Source organism: Megalobrama amblycephala, linkage group LG12 (genome assembly GCF_018812025.1).
Source record: "Megalobrama amblycephala isolate DHTTF-2021 linkage group LG12, ASM1881202v1, whole genome shotgun sequence".
NCBI lineage: Eukaryota > Metazoa > Chordata > Actinopteri > Cypriniformes > Xenocyprididae > Megalobrama > Megalobrama amblycephala.
In genome coordinates, this window is record NC_063055.1 from 8,305,566 (window position 1) to 8,316,790 (window position 11,225).

At 37.2% G+C, this 11,225-nt stretch overlaps 1 protein-coding gene across 4 annotated transcripts in view; it reads left to right on the forward strand.

Moving 5' to 3' along the window:
- The window catches only part of ntng2a (netrin g2a), an 83,702-nt gene extending 74,386 nt beyond the window's left edge, over nt 1–9,316 (forward strand). For all 4 annotated transcript variants that reach the window (XM_048209416.1, XM_048209415.1, XM_048209413.1 and 1 more), the window contains 3 exons: nt 1,914–2,081; nt 4,363–4,497; nt 7,763–9,316. In XM_048209416.1, the coding sequence (XP_048065373.1) occupies nt 1,914–2,081; nt 4,363–4,497; nt 7,763–7,980 (521 nt within the window). In that variant the 3' untranslated portion in view covers nt 7,981–9,316. The remainder of the gene's footprint in view (nt 1–1,913; nt 2,082–4,362; nt 4,498–7,762) is intronic.
- The last annotated feature ends 1,909 nt before the right edge of the window (nt 9,317–11,225 follow it).

The window sequence follows — 11,225 nt, forward strand, 5'->3', positions numbered from 1 at the left end:
CCTACAAATGCATATGCAATAAGGTCAGCTGCAAAAATAACTCAGTCCACGCCTTTTCAGCGCTAATTTTGCACTGCGTGTCTTTAGTAAATCCCGACAGTAGTTTTTTTAACGCCAAAAGAGGGTTTGCGCAAGCTGTTAGTAAATCTGGCCCATTAAATCAGAATTGCATGATCTAAAGTCAAAATTGCTAGTTATAATGTCAGAATTGCAAAAAAAAAAAAAAAAGAGTCAGAATTGTGAGTTTATATCTGACAATTCTGACTTTATAACTCACAATTCGGACTTTTTTTCTCAGAAGTGTGTGATATAAACTTGCAATAATGTCCAGTTGTAAGGGAAAAAAAGACTGACGTTTTTTTCTCAGAGTTTATATCTCACAATTCTGACTTTATAACTCGCAATTGCATGTTATAAAGTCAGAATAGAAACTCACAATTCTGAGAAAAAAGTCAGAATTGCGAGTTTATATCTCGCAAGATGCAGTTGCGAGTTATATCACGCAGTTGTGACTTTATAAGACGCAATTGCAAGTGCAATTCTGACTTTACTAGTTGCAATTGTGAAAAAGTCAGAATTGCCAGTTATAATGTCAGAATTGCATGATAAATACTCGGAATTGTGAGAATTTTTTTTTTTTTCTGAGAGAAAAAGTCAGAATTGTTTAGTGGTGGAAACAAGCTTCAATACTAAACTACTGTTTTATGTAAAAACACCCCAAAAATCTTTAAAATTTAATTAAATTCAGCGCTAAAAAAGTGATTTCACTAAATATCTGAATATTCAGCCTCACCAACAGGTAATAGGTCACTAGTTAAACTAGATTACTACTAGTTACAGTTATTAGATCTAACTATTTACTATTTGGATAACTTAAAATTACATGATGAAAGGTGCCACACTATTTTTAAAGTGCTTATAAATACATTTAAATAAAATAGTTTAGAAAAATAGTCTTACAGCAAATAGCAATGCATAAACAGAAATGAAAAATAAAAATGAGACTATAAGGAAAGCAGTTTAGGCTGCAGTGAGTACTGCCCATTTTTGATCCACAGTTGACCCTTCGCTAAGCTCCGCCCACCTTGGTGTTTACTGTTGCTGACTGAGACAAGCTTTACAGTACGTCTCATAGGAATAAACTGGAGATTTCCATAAGCAGTGTAATTTCCAGTATAATTAGTTCACACAGTGGTAAAAAATGATTGGATATTATTCCTAGGTGGGCTAGAATGAATGATGGCACAGCAAAACATTTTTATTTGCCATTTTCTTTAAATAAGTTGTTAAATTACACAATAACATGATGAAAAGCTGAAAAGAGTGAATCAGAATTGAGGCAAATGACTGTAACAAGAGAAAAGCCTTATTTAGGAGTGATTACAAGTGGTAAGATTATCATAAGTGAACACAACTGTTTCTAACATTTCTACAATGTATTGTGAAAATGTCTTTTTATAGTATATCAATGCCAATTAAATACCTTCAAGCAAATGCAACATACATGTTCCGCTGGGAATTAGAGTGACAGATTAATCAGCCCGTACTTCAGTAAATATCAGTTAAATTGTGTTGTGTACACAACTATCCAAAAACATCTTCCATGGACTTACATTACATAAAGCAATAGCTTCTCTGATTATATAGCAACAGTTGTTAAGGTAGGATTAGTCTGTAATATTTTAAGTAGGGCTTTGTGAAGGGTCAACTAGTTAATAGGGCTGTAATCTAATTAACATTATTTTTGAGGTTGCGTTAAATAAGTGGCTAGCTGAATAGACCTAGTTTATATCCTCCATAGCATCTACACATCACTCATGCCCATGTCCTCTCATCCATAAGTTTCTGGTGTCTTTTCCTCTCCCCCGTTCCCTGATCCACGGACTAACACCTATCTACTCTTTCTCCATCAGACTGCGAGTGCAATGGTCACTCAAATCGCTGCAGTTACATTGATTTCATCAACATTGTGACTTGTGTGAGCTGCAAACACAACACTAGAGGGCAGAACTGTCAGCACTGCCGCCTCGGATACTTCCGGAATGCTTCAGCCGAGCTGGACGATGAGAATGTTTGCATAGGTCAGTCAGATATCACTCCACGCCAACCCGTTTCACTGTTCCCCTGATGCCCTCACACCACTCTGAACAGAAATTGTCCTTTCTGGCCAAATGATATTATGGAAAGGTTGAGAAATCTTTCCTCATGTCCATACGGTCCAACATTTGGTCTGCCACCACCTTGCCATACATGTGACAATTTCTGATCTACTGACGTCCAACGGAAGTATAGATTTAAAAACAGTAATATCATGCAGACCACCCCTCTCATTCATCTTTACTATAGACACACAAGAAATCTTTTCCCAGACTGCTGTCTTAATTTTACTGAAGATCTAGGAAGCTAAACAACTTGCATTTTCAACCTTTCAGCTTAAATCTATATCAATATCTGTCGACTTTTGCTATGAGAAAGAAAAATTGTATGCTTTTGTGCAGAATCTGTTTTAAAAGTCAACATGAAACACCATTTGCAACCAATTTTACTTCAGTAATGCAAAAATGTAAGAAGGGAATTGATTGGATTTTGAAAAGTGGGTGTTACATGGTAAAACTGAAAAGAGTGATTTGAGATGTCAGATGAGAAGTAAATACATTTCACAGGCATCAAAAAGTTATAACATTTTGAAAAAAACAAAACAGTTTTTCATTCACTATAAGACAAGGAATGTATATTAAAAAGTAAATACAATGAATTTCATGTTGACTTTGAAGGGTTAGTTCACCCAAAAATGAAAATTCTGTCATTTATTGCTTACCCTCATGCCGTTCCACACCCGTAAGACCTTCGTTCATCTTCAGAACACAAATTAAGATATTTTAGTTGAACAATGGACAATAGTTGAGCAATGGACACTTCCTCTCTCAAGATCCATAAAGGTACTAAAAACATATTTAAATCGGTTCATGTGAGTACAGTGGTTCAATATTAATATTATAAAGCGACGAGAATATTTTTGGAGCGCCAAAAAACAAAATAACGACTTATTTAGTGATGGCTGATTTCAAAACACTGCTTCAGGAAGATTCGGAGCATAAGATTCGGAGCATAAATAAATCAGTGTGTCGAATCATGATTCAGATCGCGTGTCAAACTGCCAACGGCTGAAATCACGTGACTTTGGCGCTCCGAACAGCAGATTCGATACACTGATTCATCTGTGCTCCGATGCTTCCTGAAGCATTGTTTTGAAATCGGCCATCACTAAATAAGTCGTTATTTAGTTTTTTGGCGCTCCAAAAATATTCTCGTCGCTTTATAATATTAATATCGAACCATTGTACTCACATGAACCGATTTAAATATGTTTTTAGTACCTTTATGGATCTTCAGAGAGGAAGTGTCATTGCTCCCTATGGAGGCCTCACGGAGCTATCGGTTTTCAACTAAAATATCTTACCGGTTATTTGTGTTCTGAAGATGAACGAAGGTCTTACGGGTGTGGAACGGCATGAGGGTAAGTAATAAATGACAGAATTTTCATTTTTGGGTGAACTAACACTTTAAATGAGGGAAAGGAGGAATACAATCAGAAATCTTAAGATTAATCATTTTTTCCTTTTGTTTTTTTTTTTATTAAAACTGCTCCAAGAGCTGCTCAAGCAATCTGTCAGAACACTCTGATAATGATACAGTGACCTCTACTGGAAATATACAGATATAAATCACTGCGCTATGACCTATGGCTATGACTGACTGACAGGTGCCCAGAGGGACAAATGAAACCCCTGTGAACACATAGAGCAAACCCTGCTTACATAACATGAACAACCACTGATCACATAAAACTGACATCAAAACTCGCAAACATAGAAGTACATTTCTCCTGCAAACACATATGAATATATGCCTTCAGGCTGTGCTATATTTCCTTTAGGCAAAATGTTGTAACCTTTGAAGCACTGCACATAGAGAAATATTTTATATTAAAGGGTCATACCATACTTTTTTTTTTTTCTCATAGGTCCAGTAATAATGCGAATAATGCTATTTATGACCATTTACCACATACTTTTGTGACCCTTACAATTAAACAGGCCATTTTTGCTGCTGCACTTTTAGAACTTTAATGTAAACACTCTCTCGCATGTGAAATGAGACTTTTACTTAAAAAGCTGTAGGTTTGCTGTCGAGTCCAATATAATTTTACTGCCCCACCAGGAACATTGTTAAAAATAGTAATGTTACTAAGTATGAAACAAGGCATTTTTGAGTTCTGAAAGTTAGAGTAGCCTTCCTTTTCAGCATTTCAGCACAAATAATCTACAATTGGTAAATAATGAGTATATTTTCTATACGCAGAGTGTAACTGTAATCAGCTGGGCTCCTTTCACGCCCGTTGCAATGACACCGGCTTCTGCCAGTGTCGCGAGGGCACCACAGGCCAGAAGTGTGAGGACTGTCTCCCTGGATATACCTGGAAACAAGGCTGCGTGCGTAAGTCACACTTCTTGTACTGTCACTACACAAAAGCATTAAACAGGCTTAGTCATTAAAGACACATTCTGTGATGGATGATACCACTCGTAGAACAAATAAAGTGTTGTGAACGAACAACATATGGGTGTCATTTCTGTCAAACATATGAGCAACATTGTTGTTACTCAGAGAGGTCTTTGCTGTTGTACTACCAATAACAGCTTGCTTGTTACAACAGTTGTGGATTAGATACTTGTGGGTGGGGTGACACAGTGGGTAAAGCAGTGAGATTGGGCAAGAAGGTTGCTGGTTCGAGTCTTGCAGGGAATTGGCTGTGAGCCCTATAATAAATAGCATAATGAAACACTAGCCCCTTTCACACATACAGTCTTTACTGGTAAACTATGAAGTAATGTGTGAACAGGACCCTTTCAAAAAAGGGAAGTTGTAACATTACTGATAATGTGCACTGTGCAAATGCAGAATTAAGAAGTCTGCTTTGGACCAATTATAAAGTTCTTGTCAATATGGCGTGATTACTCCATGCTGTTTACAGTAAGCTTTTTGATAGTTTTTCAATGTAAATATGCACTAGATGATCATCTTTGACCGTTGCTCTGTGTCTCGCAGCCTTTTCAACGTGTCGTGCTCGAGACCCAGCCTTCTTTTCCATTCATCAGCGCTGTGGCTCTGCAGTTGGATACTATTATGTGTGTCTCATGTTTATTAGAGCAAAAACGCATTCTGTTTGATCATCCCTACCTTTCATTCAGATGTCAAAAATGTTGTCAAATTGAACAGATAGCGAAACTAAAGTGCTTCTCCTCATGCGGGCGAATGAAGACAACAGCCCAGCGTTTAAAGATCATTTCACATGACTGACGTAATGTAACGGCGTAACGTTAGTTCTGGCAGGTCACGTCAGTCAATTTCACATCAGCTGATCCATGTCTACCTATAGGAATATGATGCCTATCACAGCATCCCTATATACACTATATTGCCAAAAGTTTTGGGATGCCTGCCTTTATGTGCACATGAACTTTAATGACATCCCATTCTTAATCCGTAGGGTTTAATATGGAGTTGGCCCACCCTTTACAGCTATAACAGCTTCAACTCTTCTGGGAAGGCTTTCCACAAGGTTTAGGAGTGTGTTTATGGGAATTTTTGACCATTCTTCTAGAAGCGCATTTGTGTGATGTTGGCGAGAAGGCCTGGCTCGCAGTCTCCGCTCTAATTCATCCCAAAAGTTTAAGGTCAGGACTCTGTGCAGGCCAGTCAAGTTCCTCCACACCAAACTTGCTCATCCATGTCTTTATGGACCTTGCTTTGTGCACTGGTGCACAGTCATGTTAGAACAGGAAGGGGCCATCCCCAAACTGTTCCCACAAAGTTGGGAGCATGAAATTGTCCAAAATGTCTTGGTATGCTGAAGCATTAAGAGTTCCTTTCACTGGAACTAAGGGGCCAAGCCCAACCCCTGAAAAACAACCCCACACCATAATCCCTCCTCCACCAAACTTTACACTTGGCACAATGCAGTCAGGCAAGTACCGTTCTCCTGGCAACCACCAAACCCAGACTCGTCCATCAGATTGCCAGACAGAGAAGCGTGATTGGTCACTCCAGAGAACAAGTCTCCACTGCTTTAGAGTCCAGTGGTGACGCTTTGCATTGCATTTGGTGATGTAAGGCTTGGATGCAGCTGCTCGGGGCCATGGAAACCCATTTCATGAAGCTCTCTACACACTGTTCTTGAGCTAATCTGAAGGCCACATGAAGTTTGGAGGTCTGTAGCTATTGACTCTGCAGAAAGTTGGCGACTTCTGCACACTGTGCGCCTCAGCATGCGCTGACCCCGCTCTGTGATTTTACGTGGCCTACCACTTAATGGCTGAGTTGCTGTTGTTCCCAATTGCTTCCACTTTGTTATGATACCACTAACAGTTGACCGTGGAATATTTAGTAGTGAGAAAATTTCACAAATGGACTTATTGCACAGGTGGCAACCTATCACGATACCATTCTTGAATTCACTGAGCTCCTGAGAGCGACCCATTCTTTCACAAATGTTTGTAGAAGCAGTCTGCATGCCTCGGTGCTTGATTTTATACACCTGTGGCCATGGAAGTGATTGGAACACCTGAATTCAATGATTTGGAGGGGCGTCCCAATACTTTTGGCAATATAGTGTATAAAGTCCTTCAGTATTATCAGCAGCTTTATCGCATTGCTCAGGAGCTAATTACCCTCCTCCATCCCCAGCTCCTCTTCTCAACCAGTCAGGACTTGGCCTTCCGATATTCCTCTTCGAATCAGACTCATTTTTATTTAGTTATGTTGTACATTAAATTATTGAACATTCATGATATCTGCAATACATTTATATTGGTTCTGTTCTGTTTACCCTAAGGGGGTTTATCGATGCTCTCCCTGCTCTTATCTTATCTGGGCAGGGAGTTCTTGCCCAGAACAGAACCATACCGCCAATCCAAACTGTATGCTAAATTGTCAGTCATCTTTGATGATAGTGGTCCTGACAGAAATAAGCCTGTGGACCATTCAGAAGTGAACTGTGAATGAACAGAATTGAAATTCATATAACTGTCTTAACTAAAAAGCACCGTTTATTAAGACAGCCTAAGAGTGCTTTCACACTAGCACTTTTGGTGCGCGCTTGAAGTCAGAGTTCAGTTCCTTTGGATGATGTGAACGCTGAACGATGATGTGACGTATGATTAGATAAAACTGTGTTTGTGTGCATCTCACTCACTTTCCTGACAAGTGTGACTGACGCACTGTAAGCAGAGAGAATGTATATCTCATTTCTGCTCGCCTTCAGCAGAAACTGACACCCACATTCTTTAGGACATTTGCAGTACATTCAAGGCGGATTGACGCAAGTGCTGTTATGTGTTGATGCTTTGAAGACAGAACCAAAAAACAAAATATAAAAGGTGAGCAGCATTATGCATTTTGCCACCTTCTTGTATATCATCGTTACCAAGTAACACGGGTAAACAGCTGCTACTTTGATGATGCAAGCGTAATAATGACGCAAGAGACAAATAATATAAATGTGAACACAATCCAGCAGAGGGCAAGGGACCAGGCAATCAAACCAAGTGTGAAAGCACCCTTAGATAGATAGATAGATAGATAGATAGATAGATAGATAGATAGATAGATAGATAGATAGATAGATCTTGACAAATGATTGTGTTGAAGAGATATAATGTAAGTTGATTAATGAGAATCTCTTCTGTCCCTCTACTTTCAGCAAACGTGTGCGATGACGAGCTCCTCCTGTGTCAGAACGGCGGCTCCTGCATCCAGAACCAGAAGTGCGTGTGTCCGCCCAGCTTTAGGGGAGTTTTGTGCGAGCAGCCGCGCTGCCAGGGCGAGAAAGGGTGCGACGGCGCATCGGCCTGCTACCTCAGCACTCTGACGCTGCTGCTCTGCCTTCTAGCCAACAGCCTGCTTAAAGCCAGCGCCTAGACACCCATCTTAGTTCTGATATCAATCCTAGTCTGCGCAGGCCAAAGGGCTGAACCCTGTGGACGGAGAGACAGTGGCCTGAACCCCGTACGGACCCAGCCTCACGGTGCTGGAAGCGTTTTTGGAAAGGGCGGCGGCTACGCTGAGGTCAAAACGCCTTCATGAGAAGAGCAGCTTATTGCTTGTCTCCTAGCATCACCGATCGCCTGAACTTTATACCAAAAACAGAAAAAAAGAAGTTATGTTCTGTTTCAGGTCACTCTACACAAAACTCAAGTGGAGAAATATATAGATGAGGTTTCATTTCCTTTGCATTTCAACTTTCTCTGTAGTTTCGACGCTCACCGAGATACAAGCACTGCACTTAGCCAGCTTGTTTTAACGAACGACAAACGGTCGATATCATGGAAGCCTACTTATGCCAAGTTATTCTTCTTCTCTTGAAGACTTGTTTTTACATTTCCTTTCATTGCTGCATTTTTCTTGCAATTTATTGCCATTGAGGTTGTAACAAGTAGATGAAACCGATGGAAAAGATGTTTAATCGCCGTCTTGCTAGTAGGAAGAACGAATGTCTCTATAGCTTGTGTTTGAGATTACGTTTCTGGAATGTAGAAAGAAGTTTTAAATTGTCACAATGAACAAATATATATATATCAATCTATCTGAAAGGAAATATGAAGTATTGTATATTATGATGACTATTATTTCACTATTTTTTGTAGAAATGGTTATTTTTGTTCTGAGTAAATGTTACATTGTAAAGACATTGCAGCCTTTATTGCAGTGCATATGGTATTCACACCATGGTAAAACTATATTTGATGATACAGCAGAGTGCATCTCTAATATATTTGGAATATTTCTTCGTTCATATCATTACATTTAAATAAAGCATAAAACGATTCATTACATGCACAGCTTCAGCTCAACGTAACCCGCACATCATCTTGATACTGGCATGTATTCATCTGTGCAGATATGACCGTTATTAACACACTCCTATGATGATACAGTAATATAAACACAAAGTCTCACAAACCCCAAATAAACACGAAATAATTACGAAGCACAGAAAAAAATGCATCGCCAATCAATGCAATTAGGATGGCCATTCAGATGAACAATTAAAAATACATAATGAAAGTCATATATCATGCAAACAGGTTATTTTTCGAATAATTATTTTTCTGTCTGCGAGTCTCAAACAAATGTGGCTCATGGGCTTTTTGATGTATTTCATATTTACAAATGCTTTACATTCATGATGAGCCAGGGTAAATAAAATACTATGAATAAATATTATAAATGAATAAAACCTGACAATCAGAAAGCACAAAGTGATATGAGTGAAGTGTCTTTCTTTAGACTCTGTCCTTCTGTATTCATATCAGAGCTTTAAGCGCATATATTTAGTGCCTGATGCAGCATTACACCAACACAACAGTCACCGCAGCTAATGACTGTAATTAATATCAGGCCATTTTTATTCCTTAGAATGTTTTACAAGGTGAATCAGCTGTATATGCTGGTGTCTACAGACCCAGATTCAAATGTGCTGAGCCGTTTGCATTACTCTAACCACCTGCACTGAAATAAATTTATAAACCCTTAATAACACACATCTTGAGTCAGCAGAGCTTATGCCAGGTGGAGACTTTTGCTCTCTGGAAACAAGTAAATAAGGTTCTATACCTAAACATGAGTTAAATACAAGCTACTCACAGAAATAGACTGCATATTATATACAATGTGTTATGCAATTAGCACTGGAAATTCCACTACAGGTAGTATATTCATTTGTTATGCAATACCATTTCTACTATTCCATAGCTTTAGCTGTAATTTAAAGATGCATTTTTATACCTATAGTATATACAGTAACAGACTTTAAGAAATATGCTCTGGTCAAAAAATTAATGTGACAAAAATAGTGAGCTAAAGTTAGCCACTGCCAAGTGAGGGATTTACTGTTTGACTATATGAAGGTGTCAATTTGAAGTTAATTTTTAAATATTTTAAATATATATTTTAATGTTGATATTTCTATATAATTATCAATCAGAATGTAACGTTTTAGAGTGATAATATATAAACCATACAGGATTCATCAAATACATTGCTAAAACTTTACTGATGTTTTTATTATTATTATTATTATTATTATTAATGAAAATAGAACAATTTACAAACAGAGCATAGCAGAAGACAGTGCAATACAAAGTATGTCATTAATTAGTAACAGGGGATCTGAAAATAAAACCATAATATTTTAAGCATGTTAATGACTTTTTGTTATTTAACCATTTCAGAGAAGATATAAAACAATCAAATTCCACTAAAAATACCTTAAATGGATGAATTTAAGCATTTTTGTTTATGTAGCCTAAATTTTGCCAGCAATATGAGTAAGTTAACAATATATGAGTTATAACAATATAAGATATATGAGATATAACAATATAAGACCTTTGTTAACATGTTTTTCATAGTACACAATAATATCCTTTAAAGAAAAACAGTATTTATTCTTTATAGATTAAAAATAAATTCTGCCATTTCCTTCCAAATATTTTGAGTAATTTTACAATCAAAAAACAAATGTGTTAACATTTCTTTCTCATTTTTTCAAAAGGAGCATAAATCATCAATATCAGAGTATCTTGAAATTATTGATTTAACAGGGTAGATGGTATGCAAAATTTTAAAATATATAAAACTTTACTGATGTTTGAGCTGTTGTGTTCATACAGTAATGTCACTTCCTGCAGGATGACAGGAGTAACTAGCCTTTGTTAAATGGATCGATTACCAATTAAAACCCAGAAAAGAATTAGCATTTGGGTCACAGGTACCCTCAAGATTTTCCTATGGGAAATAATACCTCATACGTGAATTTAGAAACTGCTGTGTATGTGTGTGTGTGTGTGTGTGTGTGTGTGTGTGTGTGTGTGTGTTTAATTTAAGTTTCTAACAGGTTGCTGTAAGGACCACTTCTACCACAAGGATGCAAGTTGTAATCAACCATCCTTATTTATTATAGTTAACTAAAACTAAAATAATATGAATAAAAAAAAAAAAAACATTTTCGTTATCTGAAATATAATGTTAACTGAAATAAAATATTAGTTTAACTTGTTGTACTAAAATATCTAAAACTGAAATAAAAAATTAATTAAAAACTATATAGACATTTAAAATAAAATAATAAAAATTATAAACAACAAAATAACTAAAACTTGAAT